Source organism: Jaculus jaculus, chromosome 6, assembly GCF_020740685.1.
Source record: "Jaculus jaculus isolate mJacJac1 chromosome 6, mJacJac1.mat.Y.cur, whole genome shotgun sequence".
In the NCBI taxonomy this organism is placed as follows: domain Eukaryota; kingdom Metazoa; phylum Chordata; class Mammalia; order Rodentia; family Dipodidae; genus Jaculus; species Jaculus jaculus.
In genome coordinates this window covers 30067780-30091823 of record NC_059107.1, presented here as the reverse complement: position 1 = coordinate 30091823, position 24044 = coordinate 30067780, and the positions used below count along the sequence as shown (strand labels likewise).

Genomic DNA, 24044 nt, shown 5'->3' with positions numbered 1-24044 from the left:
TTTTTTTAATCTATTATTTTTTGTTTTTGTTTTTGAGTGAGGGGGAGAGAGAATGGACACACCAGGACCTTCAGCCTGCTGTGAATGCACTCTAGACACGTCTGCCCCCTATGGCATTTGTGTGGCATTGCATGCTTGCATCACTGTGCATCTGGCTACATGGGACCTGGAGAGTTGAACATGAGTCCTTACGCTTTGCAGGCAGGTGCCTTAACCACTAAGCCATCCCTCCAGCCCTGATGGCACATTCTTGGTTCTCAGCTACATAGGGCTCATGGGCCTTTTCTTAATCACTCAGCTCTGCTCGGGAAAGTTCTGTCAGAAATGTTTGTCTAGTCAGCCAGCCAATGCCCCGTATGCTTGTTCATTAAACACTTGTGCTTTAGACCCATGGCATTTATTCAAGGCCAGGCCCCCAGCCAGGCTGGCAATCCTGGAAGGCCCAATGATCATGATAAAGCCAACAGCGGAGGTTGGGTATGTGCCTCGGTGATAGAGGTCAGACTTAGCATATGAGAGGCCCCTAGGTTCTCATTTCAGCATCCCTCACCCCCAGACAGGAAGCCCAGCACAGAGTATCACCCTCAGTCTTCCCACACTGGCCCCTCATCTCTGTCAGTTCATGTAGTTCTCACCACCTGTAAAGCAGGTGCAGACACCTGGGGATACCGAGGGTAACTGACATGCCCAGGTGGAACCCAGTGCTGACCTCAGGGATCCCAGCTCCTAGCTACTGCCCTGTATTGTGTGAGTGAGTGCACCCCAAGGAAGGAAGGGAAAGTTTGCCAGCTTCAACAGGTGGGGAAAACGGGCTGTGCTGCATTAGGCACCTGGATTGGTGTCAAGCCAAGAGCAGGACTGGACCTTCTGGAGCCAGAGATCCACAGAGAGGGGTGAGGCAAGTAGTCCAGAGCACACGCAACACCTGTGTCTCTGTGACCCAGCGCTGTTGTATCTGGAGTGTCCCTGGCAGTATTGCGAGGGAGGGAAGGGCAGGCTAGGATAGACACATAGGAGACAAGCTTCTGCTGCAGCCAGCTGTCATGGCCACTAGAGGGTCCCTCTGGGTGGCACTGACCACTGCGCTGCAGATCTGATGTGATAACAGCCTTCCGTGTAGCCCGCTGACCTCGTCTTGTATTCAGGTCAGCCCCATGATTCCCAAACACCAGCCCCTCTGTGGAGAAGGCTTTCCTTCTGCAGAGGTGGGGAGGCACCTACCCTGACCTCTGCTCTCCGCCACACACCATGAGCCCCAGGCTTGTCATAGCTGTTCTCACATTTCAAGATGATCCCCTTTTCTCTGTTAGGCGTACCTCCAGGGCCGGCCCCTTCCTCAAAGGCTTGCTTGTTGCTTGTTCGCTCCCTTTGCCCCAGCACCATCTAGTGGACCCTGATACTTAGGGACAGTATATCTGTTGGTCACATGAAAGAACCTCGTTTTCCTCATTTGTAAAATGGGAAGCCAGCTGGAGAGATGGCTTAGTGGTAAAGGCATTTACCTCCAAAGCTCAACTACCTGGGTTCAATTCCCCAGTACTCACATAAAGCCAGATGCACAGTGGCATATGCATCTGGAATTCGGTTTCAATGGCTAGAGGCCCTGGCGCTTGCTCTCTCTCTGCTCCCGCTCTCTCTCTCTCACTCTCGCTCTCTCTGTCTTACAAATAAAATTTTAAAAATATTAAAATGTGAAACATCAGACTGGCTCACTGAATTTGGTGCCGTGGTTTGAATAGGGTTTGTACCCATAAAAACTCCGTATCTAGGTGGGGGAGATGGTTCAGTATTAAAGTGCTTGTTTTCAAAGACTTGTTGATGTGGGTTCCATTTCCCAGTACTCACATAACACTGGAAACAAAGTGGCCCATGCATCTAGAATTAGTTTGCAGCAGCAAGAGACCCTGGTGCACCTATACATACGTTCTAGATTTCCTTTTCACTCCCATGAGGCAGGGAGTGTTTTCACTCACATTTAAAAATATATTTATTTGTTTGTTTGTTTGAGAGACAGAGAGAATGGGCATGCCAGGGCCTCCAGCCACTGCAAACAAACTCCAGACACATGCATCCCCTTGTGCATCTGGCTTACGTGGGTCCTGGAGAGTCAAACTGGGATCCTTTGGCTTTGCACGCAAACACCTTAACTGCTCAGCCATCTCTCCAGCCCTTCACTCACATTTAAAAAAATTATTTTTTGTTTTTTATTTATTTGAGAGAGAGAAAGAAAGGCAGATACAGAGAGAGAATGGGCACACTACAGCCTCTAGCTGCTGTAAACAAACTCAAGAGCCCCAGTGACACACCTCCTCCAGAAAGGCTCCACCTCCCAAAAGTTCCACCTTTAATCCCAGCAGTAGGTAGGCTTGCCATAAGTTTGAGGCCACCCTGAGGCTACATAGTGCATTCCAGGTGAGATGCATGTGTCACCAGGAGCATCTGGTTTATGTGGGTCCTGGGGAATCGAACCTGGGTTGTTAGGCTTTATAGGCAAGCTCCTTAACTGCTGAGCTATCTGTCCAGCCCTTCACTCATTTTGTAGATGAAAAGCCCTGTAGTTGTCACAGAAAAATCTATGCAAGTTGCATAGCATAGGCAGGAGGCAGGAGGGTAATGTCTCAGAAGGTCCACAGGACACAAGGACCAGGTGTATGGTTGCATCCAGGCCACTGAATATTATTTAGCAGTAGAAAGCTGAGAGGAGACATGGAGGAGCCTTAATTACAGGTTAGTATGTGAAAGAGGCCAGTCTGAAAAGGTTGGTGTGATTGTTTGAATGTGAAATGTCACTCGGAGTCTCATGGGTTTTGTTTTGTTTTGGCTTTTTTTTTTTTTATATATATATAAGGCAGAGTCTCGCTCTAGCCCAGGCTAACCTGGAATTCACTATGTGGTCTCAAGGTGGCCTTGAACTCACGGTGATCCTCCTACCTCTGCCTCCCTAGTGCTATGATTAAAAGTGTGTGCCATCACGCCCAACCTTCTCATGAGGTGTCTTTTGTTTGTTTGCTTTTTGTTTTTTTGAGGTAAGGTTTCACTGTAGCCCAGGCTCAGGCTCAGGCTCAGGCTCAACTGGAATGCACTATGTAGCCTCAGGGTGGCCTCAAACTCATGGCAAGCCTACCTACTGCTGGGATTAAAGGTGGAGCTTTTGGGAGGTGGAGCCTTTCTGGAGGAGCTGTGTCACTTGGGCTCTTGAGGTTTATTAGTCCAGCCCACTGGGTGTACTAAACTCATTCTTGCTGCTTTCTCCCAGCTGGTGTGACAAGATGTGATGTCCAGCCTCTGCTCTGCCACGCTTTCCCTGTCTTGATGAAGCTTCCCCTTGAGAGTGACTATAAGCTGAAATAAAGCCTTTCCCCCCATAAGCTGCTTCTGGTCAGTTGTTTTGTCCCAGAAAGAAAAACTCATTGCAACAAGCTGCATAACCATTGACTACAACTGAATGGCACTGGCTGCCTGAGGTGGGCAAGAGGAAGGGTGAATACCAGGAACACTGAGGATGTTTAGGGCAGTGAAACTGCTCTGTGATGGTGGTAGACACATGTTACTGTCCATTTGTCCAGACAGAGGGAGTGCCCCTGACATAAACTTTGGCCTTTGATACTGTATGTCAGACTAATTCATCACTTCTTTTGTTTAAAATTTATTTATTTGTAAGCAGAGAGAGAGAGATAATGGGTATACCAGGGCCTCTAGCTCCTGCAAATGAACTCTAGCTGCATGCGCCACCCCATGAATCCAGCCCCATGTTGGTACTAGGGAATCAAACTTGAGTCATTGGGTTTTGCAGGCAAGCACTTTAACTGCTGAGCCATCTCTTCTGCCCCTGCTTCATCAATTCTAACAGCACCTCGTGCAGGGGATACTGACATGGGGAAGCTGTGTGGGTACGGGAGCAGGGAACATACGGGCTGCTCTGCTTTTCACTGTGAAACTGAAACTGCTGTGAAGAATGGACTATTTTAGGGTTGGTGATGTAGTCTAGGTAGAGCATTTTTTCTAGCTCGTTCAAAGGTCCTGAGTTTGGTTTTTCAATAACACACACACAAACACACGTGTGCGCTCAAGATGCACATACCTATTTTAAAAAAGAACAGGTCTGTGATGCACGTTTTGCTACATGAGCTTCCAGAAGCCCATGTTTTTCCCACACACAATGCTGTGCAAGATGGCGTAGCCCCACGGGGCATGGGGCTTCCGTGGCAGGATTAGCTGTGGCTCCTCTTGGCCAGTTCTCCCTCCAGGTCTGCTTTGCGGTCCAGCAATATGAGCTTTGGGAGACGAGTTTGGGGGGGGGGTGTTGGTTACGTCAGGTGATGATTGGCATGAGGGACTGGGGGCTCTGCCAGGTTATAGACTGACTGATCCCCCAGAAGGGAGTGGAGAAAGGAGGAAGCAAAGGAAGTAATAACTTCACTCTGTGGTCCCCACTGCCCAGGACAGTCTGTGCCCAGAGGAGGCTGGCCTCACTCCTGCCAGGATGTTTCAAAATTCAGGCTTGGCTGAATCAGTGTCCTTTGGAAAAGTACATTTTGCTCTGGAGCCAAGTTAAACTGGGGCCCTGGCAGCCAGCTTTCTGAAGTCGCAAGCATGACTCACCTATGGGAGGGGTGGGCTAAACTGGAGGTGGGCCCGTGCTCCCCCCATGAGCCTTCTGTGCCAGGCCCCTCCTCTCGCTCAAGACCCTCAGTGGGAACAGCTGGTGTGTCGTAGGTTGCAGTATCTTGATGGCTTCGTCAGGGTTCAGGCACTCCCTCTATTCCCTCCCCCTTCATTCAGAAAAGATGTTTTCTATAAGTCATGGATGAAATGAATCACCGCAAAAATTAAATTTCCTTATTGGCGCAGAGATGACTTCTCTCCAAGATGAGCTCCAAAAGCCTGGAAATTTAGGGGCCTCTGAATATCTGCGGAAGAGCCTCAGATGGCCCTCTATCTAGTTCTTGCTTGTGACACTAGGGGACGCTTTCTGGGCATCAGTTTCTTCCCTTTCCAAAAGGTCTGAAGGTAGGGTGGCAGTACACACCTGTGCAATCCCTGCATTTAGGGATGCTGGGGTAGCAGGATTATGAGTTCAAGGCCAGCCTGGGCAATATTACTTTACTTTGGGGGCAGAATGGGCTACATCGTAAGCCTTGTCCCAAAAAATTAAATAAATAAATGTCTGGTCTAAATCAGCCCCAGTGGATACTCAAAAGGTGCGTATCACCTTCAGTTATCATGTTCTTGGCAGACATTGCTAAACCATCTTAACACGCATGCGCGCGCACACACACACACACATGCGCAGTGCATCAAGGCCCAGTCTGGGCAGAAGGGCCTGTAGACTTCATTCCCAAGATGAAAGCTCCTCTGGGCCACAGGGTGTTCTCACAGTTCTTTTTAGGCTCCGTGCCCTCCTGCCCTCTTAGCATTTCTACCCTCCATTCTGCTACGAATCTAGTCCATTGTCAAGAGGAAAGACTGTAAGAACCAGAGGAAAGAGAGGAATACTGTCTTCCAGCCACAAAGTGGCTGTGGTATTCATGACCTCACAATGGCTAATGCTACCTACACAAGACCTGCATAATATGAGAGAAAAAAAAAAAAATCAAAATAGGACAAGGATTAGCTTGAAAGAAGAAGGGGTGGGGGAGGGTGGTGGGAGAGGGGAGGTGAAAGAGAGTGATAAAAGGGGATTATGCTCAGGGCATCTTGTGTACATGAAGAGAAGTCCAAAAGTTGTTTTTTTTTTTCTTCTTTGTTTAATCTGGGCTTGCTGGTGCAGGCCTTTAATCTCAGCATTCAGGAGGCTGAGGTAGGAGGATGGCTATGAGCTCAGGTGAGTATCAGGTCAGCCCTGGCTCCTGTTACCAAAAAAAAAAAAAAAAAAAAAAATTAAGGCCGAGTTCAAAAGCTGATTGTCCTCAGGTCAAATCTGACCCATAGAATATTTGCTCCGTTTTTATTTTATTTTAAAGTTGGCAACCTTTTTAAAATGGGTGATTTCATATGCGACGCCTAGCTGTCTGGGTTTCCATGATCTGGCTACCCTGGGGCCCCTTTTTACAGTCATAGGCCAAGCTGGGTTCTTCCTGGAGCCTCTCTGGTTCACTGCAGAGCCTGCCTGCCCCACTTCTCGCATTTCCAGAACTGCTGTGCCTCATTCAGTGTGTTTTGCTTTGGAGATGTGTGAGGTCTGCCTGGCTCCTGACTGCTGATGTGCCACGAGGTGACCAGACTTTGCCTCTGGTCATAGATTTTGGGATGTTCCGTGTTTCCCAAAGGAAGGCTGCTGTCATCTATAGATACTTCCCTAGAGAATTGGCTTTATACTTGCATTTTCCCATGTGGATTTTTCTTAGAGCCAGGGGCCCAGGTATGCCAGGAGCTAAGAAGGCAAATACAGGCTGTGCTTGGTGTTAGCTATGGGAAACAAGGGTCCTGTTCCTGTCTCCCAGTCTTCTTTGTTCTTTTAATATTTTATTTATTTATTTATTTGAGAGACAGAGAGGAAGAGGCAGAGAGAGAGAGAGAGAATGGGCACACCAGAGCTCCAGCCACTGCAAACGAACTCCAGACACATGCACCCGCTTGTGCATCTGGCTTACCTGGATCCTGGGGAATTGAATCGGGGTTCTTAGGCTTCTCAGGCAAGCGCCTTAACCACTGAGCCATTTTCCCAGCCATGTCCCAAATCTTCTGACAAACTTCTGCCTGCCATGCATGTTGCCTGTGAGAGCTCATGTAGTTGGTAGTCCAGGAGCCCTTTGGCTCCCTGAAAGGGGGACAGGGGGACTTGTCTGCATAGCTCTGCCAAGTCTCACAGTGGCTCAGTGGGTCCCCTGAGTGTTTCATGATGATGTCTCATCAAGACTGCTGAGGGCAAGGGGTTGAAAGAGAATAATAGCCTGTTATAATTAATATAAATAAAAATGAACCTTTTTTAAAAAAAGGCTGCAGAGTTAGAGGCTGGAGTTGTTGAGATGTCACAGCTCTGAGGTAGGAACAACCAACAGTGTAAATGAGACAGGGTAGGCCGCTTCCTGAGTGCAGCATACCAGGGCATAATGACAACGCAGCCAGATGACTATGACTATGTGTCTAATGACAACATACCTTGGGGCTACAGAAACATAGCAAGGCCTAGGAACCTCAGCTGGCTTCTCAGAGAAAGGGATGTGTGAGCTGAGTGGAAAGAATTACCTGGAGGGGGCCGGAGAGCTAGCTTAGCTGTTAACAGCGCTTCCCTAGGGCCTGAGGGGGCCTGAAACCTGAGTCCTAATCTCTGGATCTCACATAAATAGCTGGGCATGGCCACTGTTACCTTTAACTCCAGTCCCTCAGGTGAGCAGAGACCAGGGAATTGCCCAGGCTCACGAAAAACAAGTTCTACTGTTGGGAAGACTCTGACTCACATAAGCACCAACAGCAAGAGCGGTGGAGAAGGGTCTAAAACGTTCTGCTCTGGCCACCACAGGCACGTGTCCCCTGCTGCGGGGGACACACGGGGCTCTGCAAGGACTTGTGCATGTGCATGCACCACACACACCTACATACATATGCACAAGCAAAAATGCAAATAAAGATGCTGGAGAGGTGGCTTAGTGGTCAAGCGCTTGCCTGTGAAGCCTGAGGACCCCGGTTCAAGGCTCGATTCCCCAGGACCCATGTTAGCCAGATGCACAAGGGGTGTCTGGAGTTCGTTTGCTGGAGGCCCTGGCGCGCCCACTCTCTCTCTCTCTGTCCCTCTATCTGCCTCTTTCTCTCTCTGTCTGTCGCTCTCAAATAAATCAATAAAAAGAATAAAAAATACAAATTAAGAAAAAGAATGACCTGGGACCTCAGCCTGACGCCCCTCCCCCATCTAGATCAGCCTCCTTGCCCATTCCAGAAACTTGCCACGTGTGCACCCTGCCCTAGGGCCTTTGCGACTACTGTCCCTGCGGCCTGGAATGCTCTTCTTAGACTCCGTTGGTTTGTCTCCTAGGCAGATGAGTCTTACCTGGCACATCCCCACGTGCTACCTAAAACAGATGCCATCTGTCACTCTCGTCTTCTTCTCCATGCTCCTCTCGTTAGTGCTGGTGTCACGTTCGTTCATTCATTCATTGTTGTGTCTGGAGTTCGGTTGCAGTGGCTGGAGGTTCTGGCACGCCATTTCTCTCACGTTCATAAAAAAATACAAAAAAAGCCGGGTATGATGGCACATACCTTTAATCCCAGGCAGAGGTAGGAGGATCGCCGTGAGTTCAAGGCCACTCTGAGACTACATAGAGAACTCCAGGTCAGCCTGAGCTAAAGTGAGACCCTAACTCGAAAAAACCACAAAATAAAAAATAAAGAGGGTCGAATCTAAGGTTTGTGCCTTGAATACCCAGGCTATAGGGTAAGGAAACGTAGGCTCAGTAAATGTCATTCGTTCATCGTCCCTTCTTAAAATTTTCATCCTGCCAGGTGCTTTTACAAAAATCCAGCAACACCGAATCAAATGGGCAGGGCCAAGGCACACTGGAGCTCCAGAGAGCCTTCGGCAGGTTCCTCGGCGCGGGCCTGCGTCCCCATGAGTGGAAAAACTGATACCCACGGTTTACTGCTTTAAACTTCTGCAAAGGCCATGCCTGGCAGGGAGCCACAAGCATGGAAATACAGTCCCAGAATAGCCTCCACCATAAAGCATTTAAAGGTCCTCTGTATTTTTACCCCATGATGGGGCACTTTTGAACCCCTGTCCCCATCCCAGTCACTCATGCTCTGCCCCTGTAAGAATACATTTCCATTAATAGCATCTATCCCAGTGGTGTGGGGCCAGACGGTGCGGCCTGTTTGCAGTGAATTGGAAGCATATTGGGGGTCCCTATTTAGCCCCATGTCTTTGACAAGCAGGAAGCCAGGCTGCCTTTCTTCCTGTGCCTAAGTGCATTGTGGTCTTTGCAGGCAAGGGGAGCCAGGTGCCAGTGGGGGCCCTCAAGGTGGTATAACTCTGCAGCTCCATGGTACCTCTCCTCCCCCCATTTACTTACCACATGCCCATGGCCTGTTGCATGGGCATAGGAGGTCCCCAAGGGCGAACACAGAGTTTTGAGCTAGTCCAAGAAAATCAGTATGCTGTCTTCTTGACTCCTAACCAGGGTTCCAGTCTTGCCTCAGCCTCTTTGTGGCTGCGTGAACCTAGGCGAGTGGCTTGGGTTCTCTGCGCCCCAGTTTCTGCTTTTGTCAACATTGTTCCCTGAGTGTGGAATAGGGCTCAGTGGGATAAAAGAGATCAGGTGTCTAGGCAGTGCCTGACCCATGTGGCAGAACCCGAGACACACTGGTCTCTTTCTCATACCTCGGTTGAAGTGAGCAGAGGCTAAATGCCTTAGGCAAGATAGCTGAAGACAGAAAGAAGCACCCGCTGTATGTTGTAAGTTCTAGCAGGTGTGGTCTTCTAATTACACTTCTCAGCAATGCAGCCCTACCTCCCCAAGTCCCGCTCTGGGGCAGTTCACTGTACAATCAGGCCAGGAGTCTGCAAGCTGAATGGCTTCTTGGGGGGGGGGGCAGTTGAGTCTGGACCCCTCTTGGCCTCACAACATTGAATTTTCTGATCTTTCTCACCTTTCTGCATTCTTTGAAATTCTTCTGTAAGATAACACTCTGGTGTCATCAACGATTTGGCTGGATAGAATAGATGGAGAGAGAGACAGACAGACTGACTGACTGACTGACTGACTGACCACAGAGTAAATGTTTTCCCTTTATATACCAATCTTCAGTTTTTAGAATTACTGAAGCGGCAGCCTGGCGTCTTGGAAGCTGCCAACAAGGCTTTTGTTGGTGTTGCTCTGAGGTATCATTAAGGCCTCCTGGATTACGTCATGTGTTGAATACGTTGTGGTCGGGATGGTTATTAAAATGTTCATCTGGGGGCTGGAGAGATGGCTTAACAGTTAAGGTGCTTGTCTGTGAAGCCTAAGAACCCAAGTTCGATTCTCCAGGTCCCATGTAAGCCAGATGCACAAGGTGATGCTTCTGTTTGGAGTTTATTTGCACTGGCTAGAGGGTCTGGCTCGCCCATTCTCTCTCTCTCTCTCTCTCTCTCTCTCTCTCTCTCTCTCTCTCTCTCTCTCTCTCCCCCCCTTCTCTCTGTCTCAAATAATAAATAAATAAATAAAAATTTAAAATTCATCTGTAAGTGATGCACAATAGATACCGTCGGTTTAAATTGTACTACTGGATAAGGCTGGGATATATACATACCCATGACAATCACAGTGAAGGCAGCAAACATTATCTCTTCCTTCCCAGAGCTTCACTGTACTGTCCTCAACTGACAATATGTTGTCACTCACCTGGTTACTTTGTATTTTCTAGAATTCTCTGTGGATGGAATGATGTTATATGCACCATCGCTTGCCTTTTATTCAGTATCGTTTTAAAAAAATTTTTAATTTATTTATTGCAAAGAGAGAGAACAGGCATACCAGGGCCTTTAACCACTGTAGACAAACTCCAGGCACATGTGCCACCATGTGCATCTCGCTTATGTGGGTCCTGGGGAATTAAACCAGGGTCCTTAGGCTTCACAGGCAAGCACCTTAATTGCTAAGCCATCTGTCCAGCCCCAGATCCTTATTTTGAGAGTCCATCCGTGTGGCTGCGTGTGTCAAAAGTACATTTGCTTTTTATTTTGAGTAACAACCTGGTGGATACCTAGGCCACACTTAACCTGTCAGTGACTCTTTAGGTTGTTGGCCTGCTTGGGATATAAATGGAATCCATGAGTATTCAGGTACATTGTGGTCTGGATGCAGTTTCTCACGGATCTTGGGCAGACACCTAGCATGGAATGGCGGGTTCATACGGAGGATCGATGCTATCGTGTGTCTTCATCAAAGCTCACAATGAGGCTTAACTTCTCAATGAGAAGGTGTAGGCTGCGGGTCTTTTGGCAAGGGGCTGGGTCATGGAATTCTGGTCTTATATTCAGTAAATTTTCTGTTTTTTTTTTTTTTTTTTTTTTTTTTTCCCTGCCTAGTGGATTCGTTCTTTTGAGACTCCAGGCTTGGGCTGATTTCATGCGAAGGACTAATTGATCAACTTTTTATTTTATGAGTTAATACTTTGTGATATCTCTTCTTTAAAAAAAAAAAAATCCTGCCTAACTTCAAATCATGAAGATTTTTTTCCCTCTTTTTCTCAAGGTTTGTAGTAAAGTCATGCTCTCAGATACAATTTTGTTCTTTTTCAGAATTGTTTTAACTGTTATAGGCCATTTGCATTTCAATGAGAATCTTAGGACTATTTCTACAAATGTGCCTATGGTGAGTGTGGGGAAAAATGCTCTCTTCCTAACACTGACCCATCCGTGTACTTTCCCGTTATTTATTTCTCTCGGCAGTAGTTTCTGGTTTTCAGTGTGTGCATCTTACACTTTTGTCCACTTCATCCCTGAATATTTAAGATTTTATACATCTCAGAATCACGAGGTAACCACTGTATGCACTTTGTTTCACCTTCCATTATTTTGCTTTTAACATATATGAGCAACGGTGTCAATTTATTACTATTCCCCACAGCTCTGCACACACATATCATTCCATAGAGAACACAGCTCTTGACTTTGGCCTTTTTTTTTTTCTCTTGTACGTTCGGAGGTTCCCTGTGTCCCCAAGCTTATTCCTCTTGGTATCTGTGCCATCCTCTACGTCAGATCCGTACCGTTTGCACACATCCATCTCCTCTGCCTGGGGGGTTTGGACCAGCTCCAGCCACTTGCTATTGCAGTCGACACCATAATCAGCAGCCTTGTGAAGACATCATGTCCTATCTTCACCTGAAATTTGCTGGGTGTTATTAATGGGTCAGGCCTTACCTGGCCTATGGAAGATCCAGGGACAGTCTAATCCAGCCACACAGCTGGGGTGGAAGGCCCCTATAGCTGTCTCCAGGTTAGACCATGAGACTGTGCTCAGAGCCCAGAGGAAAGGAGTCTGCTCTGGGATGCTCAAGGGAACTTGTCCAGCCTTCTGGGAGCAGCGCGGTTCCTCCTTTACTTCTTTGGCCAGACTTAGGCTTTGTGTAAAGGAGGAGGGGAGAGGCCAGGACTCTGTGGTCACAAAGGATTCTCTGGGATGGGAAAGGTCATGTGTGGGATGAGGCAGAAGGGCAAGCTACCCAGCTGGGAGGCCATGCAGAGGTCAGAGACCACAATGTAGGAACAAGGTCTGGGGAGAGCGCCTCAAAGGGAAGCTCGAGGGAGAAAGCTTTATATATATTAGTGACATCAGCATCACATAGCTGTGTGTACCAGGGGTCATCGTTCCAACCTCCCTCATATCTAAGCCTTCCTCCTCCATTTCCCCAGCCCATCCCGTCCTCCAGGCAGCCTAGGTTGAGGCAGGTGTCCTGTGGCAGACTTGGAGCGTGAGTCGCTGTGGTCACAGCTGTGACTCTGTTAGCACGATCTCCCTCTCAGAGCCCTCTGCCTTGACTGGAGACAGACACACTTGAATTCCAGTTGGTGGGAGAGGGTGGTGTGAGCGCATGCGAATGCCCAGGTCAGGATTCCCATGGGAGGGAAGTGAAAGAGATTGTAAGGCTCTTTTGCATCCTGTCCTCACTAAATTAGGGGTACTTATTTTCCTGTTTGCCCCCCCCCCCAAGCTCCCATACGCATACTCGTGTGCACATACACGCACATGCACATGCACACACACGTGTACGTCATCAGATCCCTGTCCTTCTGGTCTTCAGTGAGGTGGAGAGAATGAATAAGAACAGATGAGTATATAGTTCATCTCTCTTCTTGGCGCTTGGCACTGAGGGCTCTGCCAGGCTGGTGGTCAGGGCTGACCAGGCCAAAGGTCCAACTGAGAACCTGGCTGACTATTTTGGGGACAAATGACCCACCAATTCCAATGACTTGCTCCTAAATGGTGTCTAATTTCATTAAGCCTCGGAAACTTTGACATCACAGGCTCCTGCCCTAGAGCCACCCACATACGGCAGACCACAGAGTGACCAAGATTGATCTGCAAGAACAGGGGACAAGTGAGGCACAGCCATGAAAAGTTAAAATGGCAAAGCTGAGGCGTTCTGCTATGAAAAGAAATCACAGATGAAATACGTTAGACGTTTCCAGCAGCAGTTTCCCCGCTGGGGAGCAGGGAAGGACTTGCGTGTTTATTTTGGGTCAAGCTAGCGGCCCTCCTCCCGCTCCAGGCTAGAGGTGGCCTGTGAAATGCGTTTCTGCTAAGTAAATCCTGTTTTCTCACCAACTCCCAGTGGCGACCTTGACGTGGGTTCCTACGGCACCGTTTTATTTTAAGATATGAGGAAGCTGGAGGTATGGGCTTACTACCATTTTGTATCAAATGGTGACCGTTTGTACTTTCTACACCATCATAACAGGCCACAAAATAAATCCATGTGGACTTCACCTTTGTACTGGGGGTTTCTGTGCCCAGCTTTTTGTTTTGTTTTCTGCATTCTCAGGCATAGCGCAAGAAGGACCCTTAACTCCAGGTTCTTAGTGTCCATGGGGCCATCAGGGCTGTGGCCGTGACCTCACCAGCACAGCCCCTGAGGCTGCTTGACGAGGGTACAGAGTGGATGGAGACGTGCACGGCCCCCACGCCCTGTTCCGTGGAGAACAGGCTGTCTCCCCTGCAGCCCTGTGGACACGCAGGCTGCTCCTCCTTCCTCCTGGAGGCTGTCCTGTACAGTTGGGTTTCAGCAGTGGATGTGACCTCTGTCCGCTGGCCAGTAGCACCCCAAGCCCTGGTTGTGGTGACCAAGATGTCTCTGTGCCCCATGTGTTCTCTGAGAGACAAGGACATGAAAACTACCAAGGTGTGATGGTTAATCTTTAAAAAAAATAATAATTTAGGCTAGAGCGGTGGCTCAGCATTTAAGGTGCTTGCCTGCAAAGCCCAAGGACCTGGGTTCCGTTCCCCAGTACCCACGTAAAGCCAAATTCACAAGAGGGCACATGTGTCTGGAGTTCATTTGCAGAGGCTGGAGGCCCTGGTGTACCTATCCTTTCCCCCTCCAATAAATAAATAAATATTTTAAAATACTTATTTATTGGAGAGGGGGAGGGAGGGAGGGAGAAAGAGGGAGGAGAGTATGGGCATTCCAGGGCCACTCACCACTGCAAATAAACTTAGATGCCTATACCACTTTGTCACCTGTCTTTACGTGGTACTGGGGAATTAAACCTAGACTGGCAGGCTTTGCAAGCAAGCACCTTTGATCACTGAGCAATTGCCCTAGCCATCCCCTCCTTTTTTTAAATGTTTCACTGGTAGCCCAGGCTAGCCTGCACTTGGGATCTTCTAGTGTAGCCTCCTGAGTGCTGGGCATTTAGTCACGCAGCACCTCACCTGGCCTCTTGGGGTCTTTTTTTAAAAAAATATTTTTATTGAATTATATGAGAGAGAGAGTGGGCACATCAGGATTTCCAGCCACCACAAACGAACTCCAGATGCATGCACCACCTTGTACACATGGCTTACATGGGTCCTGGAGAATTGCACCTGGGTCCTTAGGCTTTGCAGGCAAGCACTTTAACTGCTGAGCCATCTCTCCAGCCCCTCTTTAGGACTTTAAGGCCATCCCTGGACCTCATTTCTGTGTTGGTCTCTTCATTCCCTCAGAGCCTGGACTGAGCAGAGTTGGGCAGATGGTAAGGCTGAAGCCTGCCCGAGAAACTCCCTGGTTGGTGGGGAGACCAGGAGAGTCACTTTATGTCTACTGACGGCCATGACAAGCCTACCTGTAGCTTTCTCTGTTGTGAGACCAAGCGACGCCAGGTCTTTAATCTTTCTACCTAATTGACCCAGCTTGTCCCCACATTGTGGGAGATGCATCGGGAATTAGAAAGATGCCTGGCTACAGACCCTTGCCAGGGCACTTCACCCAGTGTGAGGAATTAAGCCATGGGACTCTGATCCCCACCTGTAAAGTGAAATACTACCTGACTCATGTTGGCCAAGAGAGTTCGATGAGACCATACTATTCCAGGACCCAGCGTTGGCGTAGCACAGAGCGGGTTGGCACCAAACATCCCTTTTCCTTTCTTCATTCTCTTTAACCTTTCCTCTACATTTTCTGAGCAGGGGATGGCCAAGCCTGAGCCCATCACCACTGGAAGGGACTAAGAACAGGATGTGTGGCTCATTTCCTGATCACATGCACGTGCCTGGCCATCTTATCAGATTCCTGGTGGCCCCGCTTCCCAGGGGCATTCACTACTGACTCACTTGTCTTGTGGTCATCTCTGAAACCAAGGTCCTTTCTCCCTTTACCCCACTACCACTCTCCAGCCTGAGTCTGTACTGTGGGAGTGGAGTCATTGGCATACATTACCTATGTAAGCACCTTAACCACTAGGCAACCTCTCCAGCCTCCAGGCATACATTATGTTCAGATGGTCTTTTGAGACAAGACTGTGTGTATGTGTATGTACATAAATACATAATAACAGATTATACTCTTTCATTCCCTCTCTTCCCATTTCCCTGGGGCCTTCCTCACTGGGCTTATGGGATTCACTATGGGGTCATGAAGACTACAGTAAGCCCCAATGCAGTAGTGGGGGTATCATGCCTCAGGTACCCACTCTAGTGGCCTTTTATAAGGAGTCACAAGTTTTGCTAAGCTGGCCATGGTGGCACATGTCTTTAATCCCAGTGCTTGGGAGGCAGAGGTGGGAGGATCACTGTGAGTTCAAGGCCAGCCTGAGACTGCATAGTGAATCCTACCTAGATCAGCCTGGGCTAGAGTGAGACCCTACCTTGAAAAATTACAAAAAAGAAATCAGAAGTTTTGCTGGATTGACAGCCTTGCAAGGGCAGAGGCTGTGTCACCCTTGATCAGTTCCATTTCCCCACCTTCCAGAACACTGCTGGATGGGGCACATGCTTAATGAACGAGTGATGAATTCCCAGATTTCCAATGCCTCCACTCCTGCCCACCACATCCTTGTGAAAGCAAATGAGCACAGAGTGGTATAGGACATGGCTTTCACTGTAAGTGGGGTTTCTGGTGAGGTTCCTAAAGTAAATTGCAGGGTGCCAACTTGTGAAGGGACAGGGTCTTAAGCAGTTGTTAATTGTGCTGGAATTCTTGCTTTTCAGCTGGTGAGAGACTTCAAGCAGACTTTAGGGTGAGGAGCGCTTTTCCCTTTTCATGTCCTCATAATTTTCCCTATCTCTCTATTGTGCCTCACAGGAAAATGCGTCTGCAAAAGGCAGATTAAGTGGGATTTTAAGTAGCATCCCTTTTCTCATCTTTTTAAAAAATCTTCCATTTGATTTTTTGAAATATTTTATTTTTATTTATTTAACAGAGAGAGAGAGAGAGAATGGGCACACCAGGGCCTCCAGCCACTGCAAACAAACTCCAGATGTGTGCATCCCCTTGTGCATCTGGCTAATGTGGGTCCTGGGGAATCAAACCTGGGTCCTTTGGCTTAGCAGACAAATGCTTTAATTGCTAAGCCATCCCTCCAGCCCTTTTAAAAAATATTTTGTTTTTATTTAGTTGACAGGGAAAGAGAGTATTTTTTAATATTATTTCCTTTTAAAATTTTTATTTATTTATTTGAGAGAGAAAGAGAATGAGCACACCAGAGTCTCCAGCCACTGCAAAGAACTCCAGATGCATGTGCCACTTTGTACATCTGGTTTACATGGGTACTGGGGAATTGATCCTGAGTCCTTAGGCTTGCAGGCAAGTGCCTTAACCTCTGAGCCATCTCTCCAGCCCTTATTTGATTTTAACTTGTCATTTTGAAGTCACTTTACACATGCCCCCCAAGTTGCAAAAAGAGCACAGAGTGGTTATCATCTTTACCCAGGCTTCCCCAAAGGCTGCATGCTAAAGGGTTAGTCCCCTGTGTAACACTGTTTGGCATGGGTTGGATCCTGAGGACAGTGGACTATTGGGATGTGATGAAAACTGTAAGGGCTGGGCTCAGTTGGAGGAAGTAGGTCACTCAGGGGTATCCTTGAAAGATATATTGTGTCCACAGTCTCTCTCCCTCCATCCATCCATAGCCATGAGATGAGCCTCTTCCTCAGCCACATGTTCCCACCACAATGACATTCTCCTTCAACTCAGGACCAGAGCCAGAGGCAGCCAAACATGGATTGAATCCTCGAAAATAAACCTTTCCTCCTTGGACTTGATTTGCTTGGGTATTTTGTCACAACAATGAAAAGCTAGCAGACAGTACTGTTATCGAGATAAGGGCAATAGCATTATCCAGTGCTTTTGACAAAGCTGCAAGTCTTACTCAAACGTTCTTTTTATCTGAGCCAGAAAAAGAGATGTGATGTGATCTCATGTTGGGTTCAATTGTTGTGTCTGCCCAGTCTCCTCTAATCCAATAGTTCCTTCCTTCTTTGCTTGTCCTTTGTCACCTTGACACTTGTGACAAATGCTGGCAAACTATCAAGTTGGGTTCAGGTGGTGGCTCCCTCATGATCAGATCGAACCGTCCATGAGAGACAAGATCCATGCTGAGCTGAGGTGGTGCTGTGCTCATGGGGCATTTGAGGAATATGGATTGGGACCTTGGCTCCCACCTGCTGATGTTTGCGCTCTCTACCTAGCTCAGATGATGCCTGCCAAGTTTCTGTCTGATAAAGTTGCTTCTTCCCTTTGTAATTAATAAGAACTTTAGGGGGAGGTGCTATGAAGCTATGTCAATAGCCTATTCCTCTCATATTTTTGTCCAATCATTTCTTTCCTTTTTTAAAGAAATTTTAACTTGTATTTATCTGCAGAGAGAGAGAGAGAGAGAATGGGCATGCCAGGGCCTCTAGCCACTGCAAACAAGCTCTAGGTGCATATGCCACTGTGCAGCTGGCTTTACATTGGTACTGGGGAATCAAACCTGGATCATTAGGCTTTGCAGCTACGTAGATGTTTGGCTTTCTATCTTCCCAAGGGTAGTTTGTCATCTATGACTACTGTTATTTTGATACTCACGCTGTCTCTTCTTTGGCCGGTAGGAGCCCGTTTAAATTGCCTTATTTATTTATTTATTTTTTAGTATGATCCCTCCGTTGTTTGATTCTTTTATTGCTTTTTTTAATTTTTAATTTTATTTTTATGAGAGGAGAGAGGATTGGCACACTGGGCCTCTAGCCACTGCAATCAAACTTCGCCTTCGTGGGTTGTTGAACCTGGTCTTTAGGCTTCACAGGCAAGTGCCTTAACCACTAAGCTATCTCCTCATCCCACTTAATTGTTTTTTTTTCTTTTTTTTTTTTAACTGTTCAATTCCTGAGGAAGAGGACACTCCATGATTTGAACCAGGGCCATCTAATTCCAGGGTCCTAACTCTGAACCAGCCACTGGCAGTCAGAACAGAGCTAGAATGGATCCTGTAGTTACCTGATTCCAAAGCCCCCATTTTAAAAAAAATTGTTTATTTTTTATTTGAGAGCAACAGACAGAGAAAGAGAGTGAGAGAAAAAGAGAGAGAATGGGCATGCCAGGGCCTCCAGCCACTGCAAACAAACTCCAGATGCATGTGCCCCCTTGTGCATCTGGCTAACATGGGTCCTGGGGAATCGAGCCTCGAACCGGGATCCTTCGGCTTCACAGGCAAGCGCTTAACCACTAAGCCATCTCTCCAGCCCCAGCCCCCATTCTCTTTTCTGCCATATGCCAGGGTTCCCCTAGATTCTGATGGGATTCATAGAAAATAAAGGCAACTCAGCTTCCAGGGAGGAAAATCAAAGCCGAGAGCCTGCCCCTCTGATGCCAAGACTGGTCTCCAGGCTAGATTTTGCACTAACCTCACTCTATAGGCAGGAGCTGACAGAGTGCATGGGGCCAGTGGAACCAGGAGGATGGAGGTGGAGGCAGGAGAGGGAAGAGGGGATGGAGAGGTGGCATGAGCGAGAACGCAATACCAAGCCGGCCGTGGTGGCGCACGCCTTTAATCCCAGCATTCGTGAGGCAGAGGTAGGAGAATGGCCATGAGTTCGAGGCCACCCTGAGACTACATAGTGAGTTCCAGGTCAGCCTCAGCTAGAGTGAGACCCTACCTCAAAAAAACAAACACATTACCATCATATAACTCGAGGGACAAAGAGCCTGTTCCTGATCCCCAAGACTCATTCCAGTTACTTGGCTTGTACCTGCCCCTAACAAAAGCTAACAAGGCCCCTGTCCTCAGGGAGGTTACATTCTGTTGGAGGGACAGCCCACCAAGAAGTGTACAAAAATGTAAACAGGAGAGTGGGCGAAGTCGTGTGAGGACCTTGGCTAGTAAGTGTCGGGAGGAACACGTGCCTCACTGATGTTGTTTCTTCCCCACAGGTTTGACATCTACAGGAAGGTACCCAAGGATCTGACGCAGCCAACCTACACTGGGGCCATCAGTGAGTAGCTGTCTTTCTCACCACTACTCCCCTGTCACCCCCTTGCCCTCCCCACCATTAGCAGTCCTTCAGGTCTGTGCAGAGCTCTAGACCAGGGAGGGAAAGAAAGAAAGAAAATCTGGAAGGAAAACATGCTGAGCATCCTGCCACGCCCTTCACCCATTTCCACATGGACTCTCCATCCTTGCTATAACCCTGCAAAGTGAGAGGATCCTCAATTTCTGGAAGGATAGACAAAGACATTATCGATACAGGTTAAGGATGCCTAATCTGCAAATCTAAAATCCAAAACTTGTTTTTTTCTGACAGTGTTGGGAAGCAAGCCCAGGGCCTCATGCAGACTAGGCAAACACTCTACCACTAAGCTATATCCCTGTTAGTCCCAAGGTGTGCAATAGAGAACCAAGACAGACAATTTTGGGGGTCTAGGGTCTTTTTTTTTTCCTAAGCAGACAAACTCCAAATGCATGCACCACATTATGCATCTGGCTTTACATGGGTACTGGGGAAGCAATCCCGTGTCGTTAGGCTTTGCAGGCAAACGCCTTAACCACTGAGCCATCTCCCCAGCCCCCAGGGTCTTATCTAATGTCAGGATAGACTGGCGTGATCTGAAAAAGTGGGAGGGAAGCCCCAGATCTAGAGACTTACAGACAGACAGACAATTTCTTGGGTCCAAGACTGTATCATAATGGTGGAGAGGAAGAAGGAAGGAAAGGACAGAGCAAGGGAAGTATATGAACCAAAATGAGAGAGAGGGGGGAGAAGGAGGGATAGAGAGGGAAAAGAGAGGAGAGAAGGGGTGAGGGATGTATGCATGTAGAGCAGGAGTGAGGAGCAGGGAGAGGGTTTTATAGAGAGGGGAAAGAAACTCACCTGTGGGGGAGAGGCCTTGGGTGCTGTGTAGAGGTGGAAACTGGGGGGCGGGGTGGGGAGAGGTGGCCTTTCCTCTATCTTTATAGTTTGTAAAAATATTTTTATTTGCTTATTTGTGTGTGTGTGAGAGAGAGAATAAGCATGCCAGGGCCTCCAGCCACTACAAATAAACTCCAGACCCATGTTGTCACCTTTTGCTTCTGGCTTACATGGAGAATGGAACCTGGGTCCTCAGGCTTCACGGGCATGCGCCCTCACTGCTGAGCTGTCCCCCCAGCCCAGCCTTCCCTCTTAATCTAGAGCTATCCTCATTCCCAGACCGCACGTGGCCAGGTGGTGAGGGGAGAGAAAGGGGGCTGGGTAAGACAGTGAGAGTCCTGGAACTCTTTAATTTTCTCCGGCTTCCAAATCCCAACACCATCTGAACTCTGACAAGCACTACAGATGGAAAATCCACACCTGGCCTTATGGGACAGGCCGTACTCAAGGTCACTGAAGATACTGTATTACCTCAGGCTATGTGGAATATATGTGTGTGAAACTTGTATTTCCTGTTTAAACTTGGGACCCGTGCCTAAGCTGTCTCATGATGTGTCCATAACTATTCCAATATGTGAATACATCTGTGGTGCAAAGTCCCTCGAGGATCCCCTAAGCACTCCACATTAGATTTAAAGCAGCAGTTTGGGGAGAGGAAATGGGATTTGGAGGTGGGAGGGAGGATTACTTTTACCTTCACAACGTTGAAATGATTTGAGTTTGTTTGTTTGTTTTGAGGTAAGTTCTTGCTGTAGCCCAGGCTGACCTGGAATTTGCTATGTAGTCTCAGAGTGGCCTTGAACTCACAGTGTTCCTCCTACCTCTGCCTCCTGAGTGCTGGGATTAATGGTATGCACCACCACACCCATCTGTTGATTTGAGATTTTAACATAAGAATATTCTGGGGCTGGAAAGCTGGCTGAGCCATTCAAGTGTTTGCCTGCAAAGCCTAAGGACCCAGGTTCACTCCCCCAGGACCCACGTAAGCCAGATGAACATGGTGGCACATGCATCTGGAGTTTGTTTGCAGTGGCTAGAAGCCCTGGCATGTCCATTCTCTCTCTCTCTCTCTCTCAAACAAATAAATACATTTTAAAATATATATATATATATTTTATCCATTTAAGAAAAAAAGTCACAAAGTCACCCTGACTTTGGTTTCCATAGACCAAAGTTGCTACTGATGACGGCACCAGGGCTCCTTAGCGAAATGGCCCTGTCCAATGCCAGACATAGAAGACGTTATCTGAGCTCAGGCACCTGTGTCAGCAGAGTGTGGTGAGGACCCAAGGGCCAGAACTGGAAAGGAATTAAATAAATAACAGCTTTGGGTTTGGAACTCGATGAATGAGGGGAAAGGAGCTGGGGAGCTAAGTGGTTAAGGTGCTGGTTTGCGAAGCCTGCAGGCTCGAATTTGATCCCCCAGGACCCACGTAAAGCAGGGTGATCAAAGTGAGTCAAGTATCTGGATTTTGTTTGCAGCAGCAAGAGGCCCTGGTACTCCCTTACATTCTTTTCTTTCTCACTGTGCTTACAAATGAATAAATCAGAGATTGAGGAGAAATGAGTCCCTACTGATGTAAATGAATGGGGTGAGAACACAAGACTTCCTAAAGAATTCCTGATACTCAGATACTTGCCTACCTAGGAGGGAGGGTAACTGCTCCTTGAGTGAGACCCAGATGTAGTGGCCTGTTGTCAAAGAAAAAGGACAAAGATTCCTCTAACACTGTTCTTTTTAAAAATTATTTATTTGCAAGCAGAGAGAGAGAGAGATAGGGAACAGCTAGACAGGCAGAGAGAATGAGCACACCAGGGCCTTCAGCCGCTGCAAAGGAACTCCAGATGCATGCACCACTTTGTACATCTGCCTTTACATAGGTACTAGGGAATTGAACCTGGGCTGTTAGGCTTTGTAGGCAAACTGCTTAACCATTGAGCCATCTCTCCAGCCCTGCAACACTATTCTTTTGCTCAGGATTGCTTTGGCTAAGGAACAGTGATTCTCAAAAGAAGAAATACAAGCGGCTAATAAACATTTTAAAAGTGCTCACCATCCCTAGACATCAGGAAAATGCAAATTAAAACGCCTTTGAGAGTACATCACAGCCCAGTTAGAATGGCTTGATGCTTCAAGGAAACCAGTAACAACAAACACGGAAGGATGCGGAGAAACAAGAACCCTTATTCATTGTTGGTGGGGACGTGTACTGGTACAGGCACTATGGAAATCAATGTGGAAGTTTCTGAACAAAACTAGAAGTAGGATTTCCATGTGACCCAGCCGTATACTCCTGAGCATATGCCCAGAACACAGTATAACCTACTGCAGGGATATTTGTGCATCTGTGTTCATTGCTACTCTGGTCACAACAGCTAGGAAATGGAATCAGCAGATGAAGGGCTAATGAAAATATGATGCATACGCACAGTGGAGTTTTATTCAGCTGTAAAGAAGAATGAAATGATGAAATTTGCAGGAAGGTGGAAAGAACTGGAAAATCGTATACTGAGGCAACCCACGCTCAGAAAGATAACTTTTGCAAGTCTCTCTCATATGCAGATCCTACCTTCTAATTTCTATGTAAGTGCATTTGTGTTAAAAAAAAAAAATCCGTATATGCAGAGCCTAGGAAACCAAGAAAGGGGCCTATTAGAGGAGGAAAAGAAAAGAGGCTTTAAGAGTGAAGGTAGAGTAGTAAAATGCATAAGATGCCCAGAATAAGATGGGAGGGTAGGCAGCGTGACAGCAAGAGAGAAAGAAAGAGAGATAGAGGGCAGAAGTAGGAGGAGGAGGAGGAGGAGGAGGAGGAGGAGGAGGAGGTGGTGGTGGTGGTTGAGGTCAACCAAAACTGATGCTATATGAAAAAGCTTTAAGGAAATATGATATGTGGTAAGCTAAATAAATAAAGTTTGAAAACAAATAAATGAAGCCAGGTGTAGTGGCACACGCCTTTAATCCCAGCACTCCGGAGGCAGAGGTAGGAGGATCACCATGAGCTCAAGGCCACCCTGAGACTACAGAGTGAATTCCAGGTCAGCCTGGGCCAGAGTGAGACCCTACCTCAAAAAACCAAAATAAATAAATAAATAAATAAATAAAAGAGAAGAGAAATTTAAAATAGTAGTTTTCCTATGGGAAACCTGGAGACACCACCCAACCAACTGAGGAACCTTGGCATCATGGTGATCTGTCGTGCAAACGTCAAACCCTACCGAGGCACCATGCCTTTGGGGACTCTTCCCCAGGAAGCTACAACCCACCCTGACTGGGGGAAAGTATGAGGATCCCACACTGAAGGACGTCTACTGATGCCTGATCAGTTTGTCCCCAAGGGGACAAGGCTTTGAAAAGCCTAGAGGAGAGTGAGGGAGTTGCCGCGGATCAGAGAAGGACCCAGGTGAGGAAGTGCGGGGTGGAGTCGTGCAACTCCAGAGCCAGCATTCGTGAGAGAATGAGCTGGTGAGGTCTGCGTGAAGGCTCAGCTGAGTTAGGATGAGAAGTGCCACGGTTACGTAAGGTGTGGACATGGGGGAGGCCGGAGGAAGCGGTGCGGGAGCTGTGCTATCTTAGGTATCACTGCTGGTCCCCAGCAGAAAAGGCATCTGCAAGAGTACGTAGAACAAAGCAAAGCCACCTGCACTGAGGGGGAGCTTTGGTTTCACTGCTCAGATGTGAGCGTGAGCTCAGAGAGAAATGACTCATCTGAAGTTGACAGCTTGCAGAACTGGGGAGCCAGGTCTGTCTTGGGTGAGACTTGC

The 24044-nt window shown here is 47.7% G+C and overlaps 1 protein-coding gene across 1 annotated transcript in view; it reads left to right on the top strand.

The window, feature by feature from the left end:
• Positions 1-24044, top strand: part of Ergic1 (endoplasmic reticulum-golgi intermediate compartment 1) — a 115911-nt gene that overhangs the window by 32219 nt on the left and 59648 nt on the right. The window contains exon 2 of the mRNA XM_004665019.3: positions 19306-19367. Within this exon, the coding sequence (XP_004665076.1) occupies positions 19306-19367 (62 nt within the window). The remainder of the gene's footprint in view (positions 1-19305; positions 19368-24044) is intronic.